This window comes from Ambystoma mexicanum, chromosome 10, assembly GCF_040938575.1.
Source record: "Ambystoma mexicanum isolate Mex_15411 chromosome 10, UKY_AmexF1_1, whole genome shotgun sequence".
NCBI classification, from domain to species: Eukaryota; Metazoa; Chordata; class Amphibia; order Caudata; family Ambystomatidae; genus Ambystoma; species Ambystoma mexicanum.
This window is the reverse complement of record NC_090932.1, coordinates 938,234,601-938,255,432: the sequence shown is the minus strand read 5'-3', so window position 1 is coordinate 938,255,432 and position 20,832 is coordinate 938,234,601. Positions and strand designations below refer to the sequence as shown.

Below are 20,832 nucleotides of genomic sequence, written 5' to 3'. Positions count from 1 at the left end.
AGTTGGGGAGGGTTTTGTTGGGGAAGCGAAGGGAGGCGGGAGGGGTGTTTGGAGTGTTTGTAGTTGTAGGAACTTTGAATTGGGGAATGAGCCTACATAGACTGATACGGAAGTGGGAACCGGATCGCATCGGGTGGAGGGAGAGAAGCACTCTAATGGGGGACCTTAAAATAATTACGTGGAATGTCAGGGGACTTAACAGTTATCTAAAAAGGAATAAGGTCATGTTGTACCTGCGCAGGCAAAAGATAAACATTGCGCTGCTGCAGGAGACACATTTGACATGGGAAAAGATGGAGATGGTTGTGAAGAAATGGAAAGGGGTTGTGGCGGGTTCGACATATTCTGCTTATGCCAGAGGAGTACTCATCTGGGTGGCGCCGCATGTTCTGTTTCAACTCATACAGGAAGTGGCGGGAACGGATGGGAGGATGGTCATGCTGAGGGGGACTAGTGGAGAATAGGGAGATAAGCGTTGTAAATGCATACGCCCCCAACCAGAACACGGCAGCATATTTCAGAACTCTGTGCACCAGCCTTGGTATGTGTATGGGTAGTGTGGTTATTTGGGGAGGGAATTTCAACTGTGTACTAAACCCCAAGGTAGATAGATGAGATGGCAAGCTAGATAGACCCCGCCCCAGCGGCTAGAGCACTGCAGACACTGCTAGACGATTTTGGTCTGGCAGATGTGTGGAGAGCGAGATACCCCCGAGAGAGGCACTATTCGCACTACTCCGCCCCGCAGCAGTTACATACAAGGTTAGACTATATCTTTGCTATGTCTGAGGTAGTATCAGAGGTCGTTCAGGCAGAATACAAAGCGAGAGTCCTCTCGGACCACTCACCTCTGGTAACCAGGTGGCAGTACTGCCCTCTGAGAGCACGGATTCCGACATGGCGCCTCCGAGCAGAGGCACTTAAGGACTCTGTTTTTAGGGAGGATATAAGAGAAGAGATTACACACTATTTTGAAACGAACACGGATAGCGTTGACTCGGCAAGAACATTATGGGAAGCCTTTAAGGTAGTGATGCGAGGGGTGGCCATTGCAAAATCAAAAGGCCTGCAAGGTGGGGTTTTGGCTGACCTACAGGAAACAGAAAGGGAACTAGAAATGGCATTAAAGAGAGGAAGCGAAGACATGGAGCTGGTGCTTAGATTACAGCAGAAATGTGTAGAATACTGGGAAAGACTGTGCAACCTTAACTACAAAAACTATATAGAAAGGCAACATACGGGAGGGGATAAGCTGGGACGGCTTCTGGCCTGGTTGTACAAGAGCGAGACTCCTAGACCTGCGATTAGAACGATAACGAGAGAAGATGGTAGTGTAGTGGATACCCAAGTGGGAGTTAATCAGGAGTTTGCTGATTATTATAAGCTGCTATAATGGTGATGAAGAGGGAAGTACTCAAGAGGACATAATGGAAACATTGGAAGACATAGGACTGCCTATGATTAGCGTTGAGGAAAGAGGAATTAGATGCACCAATTACTTTGGAGGAGTTAGAAGAAGTAGTGAAGCAGCTGCCCTATAGTAAGACCCCTGGAGCAGACAGGCTCCCCAGTGAATTTTACAAAGTATATAGGGAAGAAGTGCTCCCCCCCAATGTTAGAAATGTTAAACGAAGCGTTCGAGGTAGGACGGTTGCCGGAGTCACTTAGAGAAGCGATCATAATACCGCTTCCCAAACCCAATAAGCCTGGGAATAGCTGCGGCTCTTATAGACCCTTGTCGATGTTGAACCAAGACAGCAAGATATTGACGGCTGTCTTGGCAAACAGATTGCGAAGAGTTATTGATAAGGTTATACACCCTGATCAGACAGGATATGTCCCGAATAGAAATATTACTCACTCATAGACGACTCCAACGGGTAATTGAATGGGGAAGTGAGAATGAGGGCGAAATGGCGATTGTGCCCTTGGACGCGGTAAAGGCTTTTGATTCAAGTGGCCGTGGCTGTTGGCGGCCCTTGCGGGGTATGGAATGGGACCCGGATACATAAGGTGGGCGAGGATGCTGTACAGTGAACCGTTGGCTAGAGTTAGAACAGGATCAGTGATATCCGAGAGATGGCAACTCAGCAGAGGTACCAGACGGGGGTGCCCATGGTCCCCAATGCTTTATATACTAGCCCTGGAGCCCCTAGCAATATACCTTCGACAACAATACGATACTATAGGTATTGAGGAGGGAGGGGAACGACACCTGATCTCATTATATGCAGATGACTTGTTGCTGTACTTGAAGATCCCGGAGGAAAATCTCCAGTACATCCTAGAGGTGATGGAAAGATACGCTGGTCTGTCCGTGATAGCAGTGAGCCCCCAAAAATCTAGTGTTTTTCCGCTAGGCAGCTATGGGGGAAACCCTGTGGGGCAGCTGCCAGTGCTACAAATACCATGGGCGGTTTGTACTTTCCGGTATCTTGGGATAGACGTATACCAGATGGTTGAAGAGGAACACAAGCACAATACCGAAGTAGCTATTGCAAAAGTTGAGAAGTGTATGAAATTCTGGGTGAAGCTGCCCCTAGCAATGATGGGACGAGGTGCAATGCTAAAGATAGTGGCCCTACCTATGCTCCTACATTATTTTGGCAATATTCCATACATGATACCCAAGAAGTTTTTTGCTAAACTTAACAGCATGTGTAGGGACTTCCTGTGGCATGGTACCCGGAATAGAGTGGTGCTATAGAAGTTGCAGAACTTTTATGAAAAAGGGGGGATACAATTGCCAAATTATGAGGTTTATTATGTAGCGAGCCAGTTGCAATATATTGCTAAATGGTTCTCGGATGAAGCAACCACTGAATCTAGGTTGTTCGGACAGGATTGTGCCCCATTTTATTTAAGAGATGATCTGGCTACCCAAGACAGAAATGAAACAGCGCCCTAAGATGATGATGCTTGGGTGGAAGATGTGGCGCCGGGCATGTCAGATGATGGAGAACCCATTCCCATGCTCCCCGCAGATGCCGCTAGCTGCACTGGCAGGGGGAGATAAGCAGCTAAGGATGATAATCAGGAATCATTGGGAATCGGTAAGGTTGGTAACTGTAGTGTAGCGTAATTAACACACTTGAGCGTAGTATATTGTGACTACGATAGTTTATTAGGAGGAGCCCCCTAGAAGGCCAACCATCAGACCTGGAGCGTCTTCGTGTACAGCCCCATAACATTCTGGAACGGTACACGAACACGCTCCAGTTAATACAGAACGTTATGCAACACATGCAGCATGACGTGGTACGTCATGCTGTGAACAATAGAAGAACTATCATAACAGTAACCTGACAAGAGAGGACTATTATAGATTGTGAAGTGCTGGGAGAAGAAACGGGGTTACACATAGGCCAGTATATCACATACCACAGAATGGTGCAGAGAATTAAGAAGAAATCGCCCGAAACAATATTGGAAGAAGAACCAGATGCTATTATAGATGCAATATACAATATATCAGAGGGGGGGCATGAGATCCCTAGACTGTACGAGATGGTGATGTCTAAGGTCGGGAAGGATTTATCACAATTGAGGCTAGACTGGGAAACTGAAGTAGGAGCCCCAATAGAGGATGGGATGTGGGAGCGTGCCATAGGGTACCACAAGAAGGTGTCGAGAAATGCGAGGCTGAAACAGATACAACTGTATATTACGCATAGGGCATATTTGACACCTCTGAGAATATCTAAGTTTTGAAGCACAGGACGACAGGCATGTCCCAAATGTGACAAAGAGAAGGCTGACATGGTACACATGTTTTGGTCATGCCGAGTAATTGAGTGTTTCTGGGGGGAGGTGGCGTAGAAACTGGCGGAAAAGGGGGGGGGTCAAGATTATTTTAGATACAGCTTGGGCCTGCTTGCTGGGGGGGGGGGGATTCCCCAGATAGCAGAAACTTAAGCATGTTGGTAAACTGAAAGACCTAGCATATGTGCTTGTAAAAAGAAGGATTGCTATGGGATGGAACCCATGTCACAAGCCACAGGTAGAGGTATGGTGGAAGGAGCTGCAGAAATGGGCGGAGGCAGAAACCGTGGTATGGAATGAAGCAAGCAATGTAGGGGAGAGGAGGAGGCGGGTACCCTGATGGCATGGAAATTAATTGCGGAATTGTTTGGAACAATGCACGATCTGACAGAATCCACGGAAAGTGAGGTCCACCACGGGTGGCAGATACACAGGGTGTAGAATAAATAGGCTCATAAAGGGGGGTGGGTTGGGGGAGCAGTAATCGAAACTAAGTAATGCATAATTGTACCGTTGATATATATATATATATACTGCGTGTTTGGTTGTTTTGTTGTTTGGTTGATTAAAATTAATAAAATATGTTTTAAAAAAAAAAAAAGTAATTTGCGGTCTCACTAACATTTCAACTCAAATGGGGTAGATGCAAAGTTCTTCGTTCGCAAACACGCAACTCTAGTTTTTATCCAATCTAGTTTCCAGATTTAAATTTTTGCTTTATTTGGATTCTTGATTAACAAAGCTACATTAATACCCACCCCATCGAGGACTTTCTGCGCTTGTATACGCCAGGTTCTAGGAGTTGGATCTAAAGAGTTCAACAGGTAATTAGCAATGATTTTCAGAAGGCCTGTAGCCATTTCACTCATAAGACATTTAAGATAAAATGAGCACAACTTCCATTTGAATATGGCATATAATGAAATTAACCGCAGCTCATATCTTAAAATGGGTATTGGTTCTGAGATTGGTAGATTTAACACGTGCTTCCAATAAAATCCTTCCTTATTTTCCCAATGATTGTCTGGCTTCCATGGTTTTGTTTCTGTGCCGTACATTATGACCAGTGTCACTATTTGCTTGTAATACGTCATCAGTGGGACTAAAAAAAAATCTGCAAAATCTGGAATAATTCGTGCTTGTGACATTTCTGTTAATAGTTTCAACTTTACTTGTTGATGATAACTAGTATCCCCCCATTAATTAGATATGCATAGCCCTAAGTATATATATGATGTCACTGATGATATCTCAAGTTTTTGCATTGGCCATGTTAATGGGGCAATTCTCTGTTTAGGTATAACAAACTGAATTACTTTTGTTTTTGCGATGTTGATTGTTATACAATTTTTTTGCGCATACAGATCCAAATCACTCAATAGAGCGTGCAAGCCCTATGGCATTTGTGATACTAGAACCATGTGATCGGCGTACAATAACCATTTTATATGAACCCCCATGACCTTTGGTGAATCTGTGATAAATCCATCAAAAGCTTGACCCACATTTGAAAGAAAAATTAAATAAGGCTGATGCTAACAAACATCCCTGCGTTAAGCCCTGTTCTGTCTTAAACGGGTCCGTTAGCAGGCCATCATTGGTTAACCTTATTTGGATGGTAGTATTTGTATGCAGTTCAATCAGACATTTTAGGATTTCCCAGGGGCATCCAAGCTCTGCCAGTTTTTTGTATAGCAGTTCCTGTGGGACCGCATCGAACGCCATCCTAAAATCTACAAATGCAATATAAATTGCTTGTTTCTGGTGGTGGGCTTGCTGGTCAATATTGTCATATTTATGGCTGTGCATAAACCCGGCAAGAATCCTGTCTGGAATGGTGTTAGGGAGAATTCTCATTTATGGCTAATTTCCCTCACCTAGTGAGTCCCTCAGCAGCTTTGCTAGATTTAAGGTGTTTATTTTTTCCACCTGGTAAGAGTGTGAGCCCTGTTTCCCCACTCTTACATGTGTTCTTCCATGTGTATTTCTACTGTTTGTGTGATCTTGGGCTCTCGAGCTACACCACTCCATGAGCCCCACTTTTTTGTGTGTTACACAGCACCTTCCGTGCAGTGACACAGGGTGGTCTTTGAGACTTCCTTCTGACTCCATTTTTCTGGGGATGACTACTGTCCCCCAGAAACAGGTAAAGTTGCCATTTATTTTATGTAGTCATTCAAAACTACAGACCCAGTACACCCCATCTTACATGGAGTACTAGAAATGGTTAGTTCCTATAGCTTTTTGTCTGTACTTGTTCACTCTGAGCTTTATTTTGCTCTCTTAACACTAAGACTTGGCTGGTGGCAATGGTATCTACCCTAACTTTTCTACCCCGATTATACTATATAAACGTGGTACTGTTTTAGGCTATTATATTAGCCTCGAACTTGAACCCACTTGACCAAATACTTTTTATTTCGGCTCCGGTTGGGTTTTATTGCCATTTCTTTTCGTTAAAGTCCTTCTTGTGTTTTACTTTGTGCGGCAAACCAGGTTTGCCTCCTTTGCTCACCGACCTGTGGCGGGCTTCTGTCCAGAAGCCCTCCTTTGGCGTCTGGGTGTCTAAGTGGGCTGAATGTGAGGGAGGGGTGTAGTCACCCTCTGCACACGGTATCCTTGGAGACCCAAGTTGCACTTTGTTTTGATTGGCTGAGGTGGTTGTCCGGGCCGGACAACCCCCCTGCTGAGTGATTGACAGCCAGGCTGTGTGAATGGGGGATTTTGGCATAAAAGGCAGGACTCTTGAGCTGGAAGTCAGTCACCACTGGAACTGCAAAGAACCGAAGAGAAGCGGAAAAGAAGACGGATGCTGCAACTCCGGAGTCCCGGTGAAGCCCTGCTGCAGTCCTGAGCCATCTACCCTTCAACGACAAGAGAAGATCCAGTCCGGAGTCTTCTTCCTTTGAGCCAGGTGGGATCAACCAATCGCTGCACGCAGCTGTATTGGTCCATATAGCCATCTTAAGAGCCTCTCCTGTTTTAAAGGAGCGTACATTTTATTCACCGTTGCTTTTGCTGCTGCTGGCTTCATCCCAGGGAAGTGCATATCGCTCCAGACGTCGTCCTTGTCCCCACGACTGAAGCTTCAGGAACCGCGAGTCTGCAGGAACTACCAGGAACAACTGCCGTGGCACCAGCTCTTCTTCATGCGAATAAGGTACTGTGTCCAACAATGAGGAACTAGGGTGAACCCTTTTCTCCTCACGAAAGGCTTGTCCTTATCTTCCTTCCCTCTCGTAACTTTTGCTTCCCTTTTGACAATATCTAAGTACTCCTGGCAATCTCGAATCTTGAACTGTTCTAACCTTGTGATCCTCGACAACAGGACCACTGTCCCATTGACACTGGCGCAGGCCTATTGACTTATCTATGTTTTAGAAAGTGTCTCTAGATTCCATCTGCTTTGACAAAAGTATTGCCTATGATTTCTATCCCCAACTCTTGTGTTAATTCATGTGCTAAGTGTGTTTGAATACGGTAACATTTCTGTTCACGGGTACGTTTCTCTTTCCTAAGACCGAACAGTCAAAAAGTGATTGCGTGATAACCCCCGGTAACGTCTGTGTTTCACAACACCGGTCTGTCAAATCCAACGTACTTACCTTGAATTGTTCTGCACAAGGGGAATTGGTTACGTGTAGTGTATTTTGAAGTGTGGTTTTATTTTAATAGAAGTGAAGTGTTTTGCAAACAGATGGTCTAAAAATAAATGTACTTTAACTTTTTAACCAAAAACCTTGAGTCAGTGTTTGATCGAGTCACAGTAATTGTAGTCCTTTGTGTACTCTACTACTGCTCATTTGCTCTTGAGATAAGTCTGGCTGCTCCGCTACTGCTACCACTCTGTGTAGTACAGGCTTGTACCAAAGGTGAAATCGTACTACCACATGTAGTCTTAATCTTGTGTAGGGGTCCCTAACGGCACTGCCCAAGATTCTGCCTAACAAATGGATCACGTATATATTCCTGTTATCCAGCCATTTATTAAATGAATTCAGCAACAGCCTAGCGAAATACTTTCCTGGACAGTCTAACAAGGCTATAGGTCTGTATGATTTAGGATCTTCACGATTGCCTTTTTCAAATATAGGAAGTATAATTGATTTCTTCCAAGTATTGGGAATTGTGCTCACTTTAAGTATTCTTATATATCTGAAACAGAATCTCAACCGTCTGGACCCATGGAGCGAAAGGGACTTAAGTTTGCTTATGCAATGCTTTATGTCCTCAACTTCCACCGGGAACTCATGCCAATCATCCTTCATTGAAAGATTCAAATTCATGTTAGGAAAGGGTGATTGGTAAATGTCCCGATAGTAACTGTGCCAATCCTTGCTCGATATTGCGTTGGTCTGCACTGCCGCTTGTAAACTGGTTGTTGCTTTATTCAAGAGAGACCAAATGCCAGCCGTAGACTTGCTAACAATTTGTCTTAACATTTGGACTCCATCTCTCTAAAGTTATTCCTTTTTGAAAGAGTTTATTTCATAGACATCAACACTATACCCCAGATATTTGCTGTCTTTTGAATCCTTGCCTCACTTAGGGAGTAAAGACTTTTTAGCTTCACTTACCTTGTGCACACTTTATTTTGGAGTCACTGGTCAGTCCATAAGGTTACCAGTGCAGGGGGAACTGTGCTGCCCCCTTTTTATGGTGTTCTATGTTTAAGGTAGCACAATCCGCCATAGAGTTCAGTGCTGTGGTGGCATTTGTATCCCTGCTTCCTTTTTTTCTGTAACATGTTTGTTAGGGAACATTCTCAGAAATGTGCTAATTCCTCACTACCTTAGAGTCCCTCAGCAACTTTGCTGGATTTTGAGGACTTGAATTATTTACCTGGACAGAGTGAGACCCTTTTTCCCCACTCTCTCATGTATTTTAATGTGATTTTTAACACGGTTTCTTTTGGTTGTGGAGTCTGAAACTCCATAGGCATCACACCTTTTACATTGTGTCACACAGCACCTTCAGTGCAGTGGCACAGGGAAGTCTTTCAGATTTCCCAAAGGTTTAAATACCTTTTCTTAGATACACTACTGTTTTTAAGAGCAGTCAAGTGAAATTGACTTTACTTACATTTGTAACTTTCTAGACCCAGCACACAACATCCTACAATAGTGTGCTGGAGGGGTTACCTAGTATCCCCTTTGTCTAACTTCTCATGTAACAATTTTATGTTACCCTTTCCTCAATGAATGGCTGGTGGAAGCAGTTTACTTTTTACTACCGTTGAGTGTTTTTACCACGAGCTGCGTTCGCAGCTGCAGAAAAGCATCCGAGGGTTCCATTTTTGTCAAAAAGGCCCAGTCTTTTTTCACCATTTCTTTATGGAAAGGTCCTTCTTGAGATTTACTCTGCGTGCCAAACCAGGTTTGGTCCCTTTGTTCGCTTTGCCTTTGGCGGGATTCACGAGTGAAGGCCGCCTCTGGCTCCAAGTTGTCTGGCGAACAGGAAGTGAGTTAGTTGCCCGTAACTCCCTGTGCTTAGTCTCCTAGGAGACCCAAATGCACTCTGTAGTGATTGGTCGGCTGACTGTCCGGCAAGGACCGCCACCCTGTTGGGTGATTGACAGCTAGGCTGGAATGAATGGGAGAAACCTGCATAAAAGGCGATGCTTTTTGGCTTGGAAGGCAGAGTCGACAACTGGACGAAGGAATCCAAAGAAGAACTTGGAAGAGAAGCCTGCTGCAACTCCTGGACCTTTGGTTTGCCGGGTGAAGCCCTGTTGCTGTGCTGAAGCTCCAAATCCCTCTTGACTTCTCCCCTTGAGTTGGTGGGACCAATCAACTCCAAAGTAAGCCACCTGGACATCCTCTCGAAGCTGGGTGAATTTCCACTGCAGTCACTGCTGGAACCGAATAGCCAAGGAGAAGAACACCAGATCATGTGCAGTGCTTTTAAGCTGGCCAGGAGCTCCATGAAGATCCTCCAGACTCCTAGGAAGCAGGACTGACCAAGCCTGAGCCACCTCAGAGTGCTGGACCCCAGATGCAAGGAAAGCCCATCTCAACAGCCAGGAACCACTATTTGCGGTAGACGCAAGGAGCTGAAACACCGAAGTGTAAATTGTTGTGTGACCGCCCCATTGCAGTGCAGGAGTCCCCAGAAGTCCTCCTTCTTGCCCCCACGACTGAGGCCCAGGAACACCCGGACCTGTAGAGCTGCACAGGAACAGAAGCCATATGCTGCACTTTTCTTCAACTTAAAGGTACTGTACATTCTAAGAGAACTTGCCTCTTGTTGTGCCACCTTGCTTGTTCTCAGTTGAGACTTGTCTTGTTTGCACCTGTAGAGTTGCTTGCATCTTCTACTACCCACAGGCCTAACAGCTTGTGACCCTACATTTGATTATACTTTTTCTACAAAGATTTCTAAAACATTGTGCAAGACTTTTACTTACCTGCAAGAAGTGCTTCAGTTCACCTTGACTTTTGCTAACTTAACATTGGCTGGCCTGGCTCCCTGAATGACTCTTCTCTCCTCTGCTTATGTGTTTTTGCCTTCCTTCTAGGAAAGAGTTAAATGACTTTGCATTTGCGGGGTGGGGGGGGTTGAAAGTACTTACCTGATTAAGAATAATTGCATGAACCCTTTTCTTATTCTGAATCCTCTTTACTTTGACACTCTTCTCAATGATATTCTAAATTCAACAGTGATATATTAATATCCCTAGCACCCTAACTACTGAAGTCACCTGAGGGTCTGTGGGCCATCTCAAATGGGTATTTGCTGATTTAGAAAACTAAGTTTGTATTTTGAAGTATATTTGTGTGTTGCTTTATATTTCTTCCTTCTGAAGAAGGCTTATTCAAACTGACTTAAATTAATAATTATTTAATCAAGAAACAATGTGCATAAGTGTTCATTTGGATACTTGCCACTGTGAATCTCTATGTAACTACCCTACTGCCCACATTGACCCCTCTTGAGATAAGCCTGGCTACTCGACCACACTACCAACCTGTGTTGTACAGACTTATACCAAATATTGGGTCCATATTGCCAGGAGGATGGGGTTGTTTTAGTTCACCTATAGGGTACTGCATACAATCTTACCTAACAATTGTTTTTGCCTTTTTCATGTGCCATGGTAGGTAGTTGGCAGTAAAATGTGTTTTAGTTATTTTTCTGGTGCAGTACCATGCGCCATCCTTTCTACTGCATGATAGCATTTGGTTACAATATACTTAAAATGGCCGTGCCAGAGGGTTCAAGTCCTGCACTTTGGTCATCTTGTTCTTTAGCCCTCTTCCTGCCCTTTTAAGTGAGGAAACGCCACTTAAGGGCATACACCTAACGGGGTCCCATTCCGGTTTCCAGAATTAGTGCATCTAGACTAATAGAAATATGGATTGGCAATGCCTCTTCCCAATCAACAGCTTGTGGTTATCCACAGTCCTTGCCTGTTTGAATGGTGGAGAAGAGATCCTTGCCAATGGTGGACAGGGGGTAACCTCCTGTTCGATTATATAGAATATCCTGTCGGTGGATTCTGGGCACTTGCCGTAGTAGGAATGGGGAGTAATGCAGTTTTGAAGTGTATTCTATTTTTGATTGGGAGCCAGTGAAGTTTGCAGGCTGCTGGGTGATACGTTTGTGTCTTTTCAGTCTAAGTAACAGTCGCGCTGCCACAGTTTGGATTCTTTGCAGTCTGTGGAGAAATAGTCTGGTAGTCTAAGGTAGATAAGTCTTGATAGTAGCAGAAGAAAATCTGCCAGGGCCCTGTGTGTAATGGTCATGTAAGGCATGAGGGGTTAACATGTGGAATTGGGGAAGGCAGTCCCCTTAATATGGATTGGACATGTGGTTCTAGTGTGAGGTCGCAGTCAATTGTGACTCCTAGATTTCTCACAATATAGGACAAGGACATGGTCGAATTATTTCCAGCAAAGGAATTGGTGCAGAGTTTAAAGGAGTAGTGCCAGTGAACAGCAGTTCTATTTTGGATGGGTTGGTTGAAGTCTGCTACCATTCATTCATGAAACTGTTGTGGGGGTTCATTGTTAGGTCTTTCATGAGTTTGTAGACAATTTGAGTTATCTGCACAGTTGAAGCAAGTGAGGTCCATGTTCCTCATGAGTTCTAGGAGAGAAGTGCTGTATATGCAAACAGAAGGGGCAAGGGACTGAAGCCGAGGGCTACTCTGTTACGTCTGGTTGCAAGGAGACTATGCGAATTAGGCCATAAGCATTGTTTCTGTTCTAATGGTTAGGCAGGCCTCAATCCAGCATAGGGAGATTCCCTTAGTTCCAATGTCCTCTTTTCACTTTAAAGGAATTTCATGACTGACTGTATTGAAGGCTGTTAGGTAAGAATTGATGCAGTCACACTATATGTAAGACTACAGAACACTTAACTAATTGGTATTAGGTAACCCACCTTTTGGTATAGGTCCATACTACACAAGTTAGTAGTGTGACTAAGCAGCCAGGCCCATCTCAAGAGGGGGAAATGCGAGCTGTACAATTGAAATTCATAAATACAAGTAACACTTACATTCAAGGTTTCTCTTAGTTATTTATTTAACATCAATTTTTAAATAAGCGTTTTAAAAAAAGGCAATTCAATACACTTAAAAATTACTTTTCAGAATCATAAGTAGTGGATACTCTTTGGATATGCTTCTTACGCAGTTCCTACACCCTGAGGTGAATTCAATCACAAGGACAGCAATGACATTTATAGTTCTACTTTGCAGATTCTGAGGTTGCCGAAAGAAAAGGTTTAAGGAAAAGGGGTTAAACAGGTCCTCAGTATAGGAGAGGAGACTAAATCTTCCAATGAAATCTTGGCAATCAGTTCCCAGCAGTAACAATCTAAAATTACTGCCAATTATCAAACACGAATCATAAAAACACATGCATCTCATGATCACAATTTAAGCCGACCTGAGTACATCTCAGAAAACAAATTAATTTACATTCCAATTGTCAGTTTGAGCCAGACATTGCCACCTCTTTTCCCTCTCTTAGCCTTAATTAATTCAATAAAGCGTATGTCGCCTCTATTGCTCTACTGGTGTTCCTGCCAATGTATGGCAAGTGGAGATTTGGGGTCATGACTTCTCAGGCTTGCCAAATGTTCCCTAATTCGAACTCTGAGCTGTCCAATTGTGCTCCCCACGTATAATTTGCCACAGACACATAATAGCATATACTACATAGCAAGTTTTACAATTTATGAACCAATTGATCTTAATAGCATTTACATTAGTGTCTGTGTAAGTTTGACAATTTCCATGGGCATAATTGTAATAGTTACAATTACCACATTTGAAGAAACCCATACTTTTGTTGAGCCAATTCCCATTAGTGCCATCATCTTTAGTGTTCAAAAAGGAAGGGCTAAGCATGGGATGAATGTATCAACATTTGGTTTGATTATTTTATGTTCAATCACATTGTATTTCATTTAACCTTTCACAGCCTTGACAACGACTATGGGGTAGAAACATGTGTCGGCTGTCTCCACTTTGAAAAATAAATACCATCCATATTACTATGTGATTGTTCTGAGTGATATACTACTCGACACTGGTGGACTTTCTAAATTAGTGGGTCTGAGCGCGGATACCTTCCCTAACCTCAATCCACAATGCGGTAAGTACCCCAAGTCTAAACAGTACTTGAAGAAGAGTGGTCCAGCTGGATTCGGTCTTGCTACAGCAGTGCAGACCCCATGTTTCTGAGCCTCAGTTGTGGAGACAAGAGAGGATGTCTGGAGGGCTCCGGTGGTGGTACTTGGGTGGTCGTTGGCAGCTACGGGCTCTTTTTGGTTCAGCGGCCTTCCATGGTTTCAGTGCTTAGCAAACCGCACCATCGCAGCTCTGATACCGGTTGGGCTTCCTTCACTCCATGGGGCCTGCACTCTGCTGAGGGGGCTCTAGCTCTGGTCGTCCTGCTTCTGGAGGGTCCTTAGGAGACTCCTGGAGCTTCTAGCTGGATTTCAGACGTTGCACTCTACTATGGATTTCTCTACCCCCGGCACTCGGTTCCTGTTGCAGCGAAGAAGTACAGCCAGTCGTGGAAGATGGTCCAGTGGAGTTCGTCTCGGGGTTAGTTGGTCCCACTAACCCAAGGGGAGAAGTCGTCACTTCCAGAACTTCTCTGTCTAATTGAAAAAGGAGTTTGAGCACAGCAGCAGGGCTTCACCAGGCAATTCAAAGGTCCAGGAGGATGCAGCAAGCTTCGTTCACGGTTTCTTTGATGGGTCTTTCTCCCAGTGGTCGACTGTCTCTAGTGCCAAAACCCTCGCCTTTTAAGCAGGTTTCTCCCATTCATGCACCGCCTAGGCTGTCATCACACAGCCGGGTGGCTGACCTGAAAGGACAGCCAGCCAGGCAATCAGGACTGGTTGCTTTGGGGCAATCCTAGAGACAAAGCACAGGGGAGTTTCGGGAACCTCCCTCACATCCTGCCTTTCCAGACACACTGGAGCCAGAGGCAGGCTACAAAGCTGAAGTCCATCAAAGCAAAACGAACAAAGGGCTCAAACCTGACTCAACGTACAGAGTAAAATCCAAACATGACCTCACAAATAGAAAATGATGAAAAAAGAAGACTGGGGCCATTCACCCATGGGTGCTGTACTGCAGCCGAGGATTCAGCCTGCAGTAGAAAAGCACAACGGTAGGAAAATGAAACCAGTGCCACCAGCTATTTAAAGTAGTCAGGGAAACATTTTTTACATGAGACTGTAGGATAAGGGGCTACTAGGTAAACCCCAGTACTCCACATAAGCTGGTGTGTGCTGGACCTACAAAGAGAAAAGGTAAATAAAGTCTTTCACTTTACTATTATTGGGAACAGTAGTTCACACAAGAAAAAGTTTTTTAAAGCTTATGAGAAATCTAAAGGCTTTCTCTGCGACACTGCACTATGGAGTATGTCAGACTCCAAAAACATTGGAAACACATCATCCGAAACAGGTTAAAACATATGAGGCAGAAAAAGGTCTCACTCCAGGGTTAAAATTAAAAATTCCTAAAGTCCAGCAAAAGGGCTGGGGGTCTCTAAGGTTGAAGGGAATCAGCAAAGAAATGAGAATGCTCCCTAGCAAAGGCTGCAGAGATTGCCCAGTATAAGGAGTACTCTAGTTGAGGCGTTTTCTACTTTGTCCTTAAGTATGTGCCAGATCCAGCACAATGTGGATTCTATCCCTAGCATTTTGAGATTCATGTAGGTTGTCCATTTTGAACATGTAAGCGGATCTGTTGGTGTTTGGTGCAGTTTTTCTAAAGTGCAACTGAGGGCTTCATAAAACCAAAACTGAGGCAGTACAAAACTCCACCCTTCGTATAAGGCTGTACCACCTGAGAACATTTGGTAGCGTAGGCCGAGCAGCCAAGCTTACTTTAGGGGGGAGAAAGGACTGTAGATCAGTACAAAGAAATTGTAGCATACATATGGTCCAAAGAAATACTGAAATACTATGTATTGTAAAAATAAAGAGTTAATTTAAATACGAGTAGGCCAAGATAAATCTTGGTAAAGTAAGTACTAATGCAATTATAAAAAAAAGCTCAGTACTTAGTTTACAAACCAAAGTAAACCCTTATTTAGATTACAATCAGCAGTCAAGGTGAGTCAAACCTACAAAACATTCAGCTATTCTTGGGGAGTAAAAACCAGGTTAGGTATACTTTTAGACCACAATAAGTAATTATTATCCAAAGCAGTTCAGGGAAAGCAAACTCCAATAACACATTTAGAAGAGCACACATAATCAAGGTGGGTAAATCCTATTGGAAGGCTTTGACACTCATTCAGTTTAGAAATGATAAACGTCTACCAACTCCATCACTTATCAAAGCTAGTAAAATAACTTCTATACTTTTTAAAGGAGTAACTAGCAACTTCAAGGTAAGTTTCAACTTTTAGGCACTTTGTAACTTATTCTATTGCAGAGATACAACACAATAACTCATTTAGAAATAAGTACTTTTACACTTGTTATAATTTCGAAACAGAAGCCTTATAATCAAAGTCCTTCTGCAGTCTATGGCATGCGTTTTCTCAGTGGCAAAAGAGGGACCCCGAGTGGTCTAGGAGCCAGATGTAGGCCGGTCAGGATAGGGTTCAGGTGCAGGAAAGTCAGAGTTCCAGAGGATATCTTCTTTAACAAGTAAGTATTAGCTTCAGAGTTAGTTAAAAGTGTTCAGGGACTTTGCAGAAGGATCCCTATATGTGTTCCGGCATTAGGCCTGGGTGAAAGGTATAGGCAAACTACCAACCACACGAATCACCCACTCAGCCTCACAGGATTCACACAAGATTTTCGATAAGTATTACCCAAGCCAACACAGTACCTCAGCAGAAAACAAGAGCTTCTGGGTGACTGCCTTGAGCATGCAGCAGCACAGGATCCAGTCCTTGGGGGTCTGAAGAAATGGGCACTGAAGGAAAACTGCCAGCAGTCATCAACAGGGGAGGCTTCCAACAAAGGGTTCTTCACAGCTTCTTGCAGCTCTGTGGATTTAAGCCCTTTTACATGTACCTGATTAACAACAAATACTGCAGGTCAGATTCTCTTCACTCTCTCGGTACTGCACTCGGTTGAAGGGACTTCAGGGATTCAAATTGTGTTTCTAGAGGTCCAGCAGGCGACCACCAAAGTTTCGGACAGAATCGGACTTCGGAAGACCATGCACTGCACTCAGGCTCGACGTCCCCTGGTATTGGCGTTTTGCAACCCAGCAAGGTCACAGCACATCAAGGGATGGCTCGTTTTGCAGGTCTTCTTGTGACTAGTGGATCTCGCCAGCCTCTGTGTAGGAGTATTCGAATTCAGGGGCCCCCAGGCCGATTGTAAGGAAGGGTTACTGCGGGTTCTCCACTCCATGGAAATGGTTACTGCCATCGTTACTTCATCTTCCTCTTCGGATTTGGTGGCAGTAGTCGACTTGTCAGCAGCTTCCGGGATCAGAGTATTTATCAGCAACTACGGCACAACTCTGTTAACTCCCTGCAGTTTACAGAAAGGAGCGGTATGGCTGACTAATCAGGACAGCCAGACCCCAGTGGGAACGGATTCCTTTCAGGCAAGGTGAAAGACAAAGGGGTGCAAAGTCTTGGACTCCTCCCTCACTTCCTGCCTAAACACAGACTTGGAGCCTGAGCAATGATTCCTGCCAAAGACAAAACTTTAACCAAGGTCTTTCCCACCTAGAATGGCAGAAGATGATCTCAGAAACAACAAGCAAATGAGAAATGGTGAAAAAAGGAGCCCACCGTTCTAGCAGAATGGTGACCCGCCTGCGCATTAGCGTAGCTGATTTGACAGCCTGAGAGTAAGGACTAAAAGTAGTTTCACTGCCACCAGCCATTCAAGTTAACTTGAAATTTTAACATAAATGTTACCAGGTAAGTGAGAAAGGGGTGACAAGAGTGTCCCTGGAAAGCCACTTTGGACCCCTATAAGCATGACAGCCCGAAGAGTCATAAATGCAAGATGTCAGTCACTGTTTGGCCTGCCCCCAGTAGGGCCAGTGACATCTACATATGCAAACAGATATTCTCTCAGACAACCATTCAAACCTTATCCAGCTGACGTCCTCATGGATACAGGTTCTTCAACACTGATCATGGATGCTCGGGCCTCAACACCAGACCTGCTCGACTAATGACAAATATCCAGATGTGCTGACATCAGAGACACCACGACATAGTAACGTTACCCACGAAGCAAGTTACACAAACACACACGAAGAACATACTTACACAGTTCTGTAGATAGAGGACAGATACATATGCATACTGTCAGAAACCTTTTCTTTTCACTAGCAAAACACAAATGCAAGAAAGCAAGAGATGCAGAGCAAGCTTGCAGCCGCTTATTGCAACTAACCATATGGAACTACAGGGTTGTATAAGGAACCTGGAAGGGCTAGGTAACACTAACCCATAAAGAAAATGATACAATATAGACATATAGAAATCATAGCATAACTAGAAGTAGAATTACATGAAGCCACAGGCCTCCGAATATGGGACAAAGGAAAACGGATTTTGCAGCACACTCTCCAGGGCTGGTGCTTGAAGTCAGATGAGCAGAACATTCCTGGCTCCAGGGACAGGGAGCCAGCTGCCAAATAGCAGAATAAATCCTGATTAATTGTAGACCAAAAAGCTCAGTTTTGCAGTCCTAACCCATGTGACCGGCCGAGCAATAGCCATTTATCCACAGTGGGAAGAGGAGCGGTTCACAGCTAAGCATACAATAACTGATACATGCGTTTTATAAACGTTGCAACCTGCAGGCACTCTCTAAGGCAAAATGGTTATACAGGTGGTAACAATGGGGACACAGTGTTTCTCATCACCTTGAGAAGGTACACGAAGCGCTGAGAACAAAGCTGGGTCCTAGGCATGGGGAGACCGGCTCCAGCCAATCAGGGAACACAAATCTAGTGAGGCGGATGGCAAGGGCCAATGGTAATCCTGCGACCAAGCAACAATGTAATAGATAGTTTTTGGGAAAGGGTCAGGTAAAGCCACCTGACATGCAAGGACCAGTTGGCTAACCTCTATAGGTGCCATCTATAGGCACTACCACCCCAGCCATCCAATAGTGTAAGCTCTTAGGTTTTTGGGGAAGAGCACTAACTTGTGATGACACACCCCAACAAAAGCCCATGACAAAGGCTCAGGAGCTGCGATTGCTGGAGAATTATTTCCTGTATGATCCCCGTTTTATTGAAAATAAAGGACCGTTCTAACTTGCCCTTGGCGGAGTACTCCATCTGTGTACTTGGGGAGGGTTTGTTGGGCCCTGGGTACTCTGCCGAACAGGTGCTGTATAGCACGTACCCCGGTCCTCTGGTATAGCTATACAGGGAATACAGTGCATCTCCCCAGGACTCAACATTAACGTGGGGTGTGCTGGCTTACTATATAAAATGTAAAGGGGATGAAACAAATCCCTATTTACCCCTTGGGAACAGTAGTTCACCCAAGTACATTAAAGAGAAATTACAAAGGGAAGCCCAAAGGGGCAACTCAGCCTAAGCCCAAAGGTTATAAGAAATTATAACTCCAATCACACATTATGACGAGAGATAAAAAGGTCACCCATAAAAAGAGTAACAGACTAGGTGAGAAGGTGAAAAGATTCCCCTTCACCTAGGGACAAGGAAAAATAATTAGCAAGTCCAAGCAAAAGGTTCTGGGGTTGACACAGGCCAGAAATATTATTCACATTTCTGAAAATCTTACCTAACAGTTGGTAGATTCATTTTTCAAAGATTTTGCTGAAGAACATATTTTTGGAGATAGGGCAGTAGTTGGCTGGTTTGCTTAGGTTTGGTGGGGGATTTTTGAGTAGAGGCTTAAAGGCAATTTTGAAGGCAAGCAGGATGTTCCTTACTCAATGGAACTTCAGTCTTGCAACTTTCTTTCACTTATTCAGAAAGAACAGCACTACAAATTTTAGAGATTCTAAAGACCTGTCTGCTCCACTGTAGTTTCTTTGAGCCATCAGCATAACCATTTGGAGGCACAAAAGATTTGAGCATGTGCCTACAGAAAAGTTGATCTTGGCAGTCAAACAAGGTAACAGTTAACCTCTGTGTGTGTATTATGTTGAATGTATGGAACTGAATTGTATGTTTGGATGAAATGTTGCTGATCAATGAGAACTGACAACTGGTGGCAAACCAGATGGCGATGGTAGATGTAGATCTTGCAGCCCAGCAAAGAGATCCATTATTTTCCTGCATAAGGTCCAATGTCAGCGAACATGTTTTTACTTTTTGGCTATGACATATATTTTAATAAATAGTTTCTGAATGCTTAAGGACAGTGGAATGGACATCACAAACAACATCAGAACACGAAAAATAAAAAAATCTTTGGTGGCACATTCATTTTCCACAATTCTGCTCATTTTGCTTATGTATAGTTATTAATTTTGTTCATGATGCTGCGATTACATTCATCTAAATGCTTTACTTGCTGGAACAGGTCTGTGGAGTTAGATACTCTGAAGAACCCTTCAGGGAGAAATTTCTATCCAAGATGACAAAGTATAAATACACATCCAGATCAAGACCTAGTGAGCGAAATAATGTAATGCTATTTGATTGAGAGAACAAATGCTCTACATCACAGTCATGTTCTGATTGTTCAAAGGTGTTTTACACACCAAATGTCAATGGGAAAGCACGTTTTTATTTTGTCATAAAGCATGGACACTACTCAATCCAGGGTGAAGCCGAAAGTAGAACGTCCAATGCACACAGAGGCATATTCTCAGTTAAGTTTATTAAAATGATATGCAAATTATGAAGTAGCACATCCTTCAGATACAAAAAAAACATTATTTGCCAACATGAGAAAGGCTTACCAGAATGGAAAGGAAATTGCTGTTTGGCTTCTCCGGTGTGTGCATCCCAAATAATTGTTGTCTTTAAGAAGAGAAAAGATTTATTTCAAAAACACGAACTAGTTTATTTTTAGTGCGGCTTACAAAGATATTTACAATCAGTAGAACATGCAACTGTATGCTAGGACTTAAGTAAAAAATGTGCCACTGTTTCATGCCGTTATGAGATTTTTTTAAATGTACCAGTAATTATTAGGAACAAACATGTTAAATTTACGAATAATCACGTTAAAAACATAACATATTGACTTTGCATTAAAAAAATAAATGACCCACTGGCCGACCTCCCCCAAAAAAAGTGTAGTGTACCATTTATCTAATTTAAACCGGTTTAAAACCTTGCAGTGGAAAACAGGCCCAGGACTACACAAAGAGCCAGATCATTAGGATTTAAAAAGGCTACACAACACAATGTGTTCAAGTAAACAGTGGATAAGCCAACATGATATATTAGGACCAATCAATACTAAAAGGTAATTGTCTTCCAATTGGCAGATGATGAAACAACGTTATTTACCTGCCATAAAGTTTGTTTAGAGTAGACAGATAGAAAAGCTACTTGCTCCAAACAATAGCTCTTTAGTAATGATACCCACCTAAGAAGCTATATTAATTAATTATGTCCTGCTGTCAGGACAGACCCAGAAGAGTGTTCTTGATTTAGAATATTTTATAAACCACACA

At 43.5% G+C, this 20,832-nt stretch overlaps 1 protein-coding gene across 12 annotated transcripts in view; it reads right to left on the bottom strand.

Annotated features, from left to right (window-relative positions):
• TBL1XR1 (TBL1X/Y related 1) overlaps positions 1–20,832 on the bottom strand; it is a 1,277,138-nt gene that overhangs the window by 375,584 nt on the left and 880,722 nt on the right. For all 12 annotated transcript variants that reach the window (XM_069618704.1, XM_069618702.1, XM_069618706.1 and 9 more), the window contains one exon: positions 20,110–20,170. In XM_069618704.1, the coding sequence (XP_069474805.1) occupies positions 20,110–20,170 (61 nt within the window). The remainder of the gene's footprint in view (positions 1–20,109; positions 20,171–20,832) is intronic.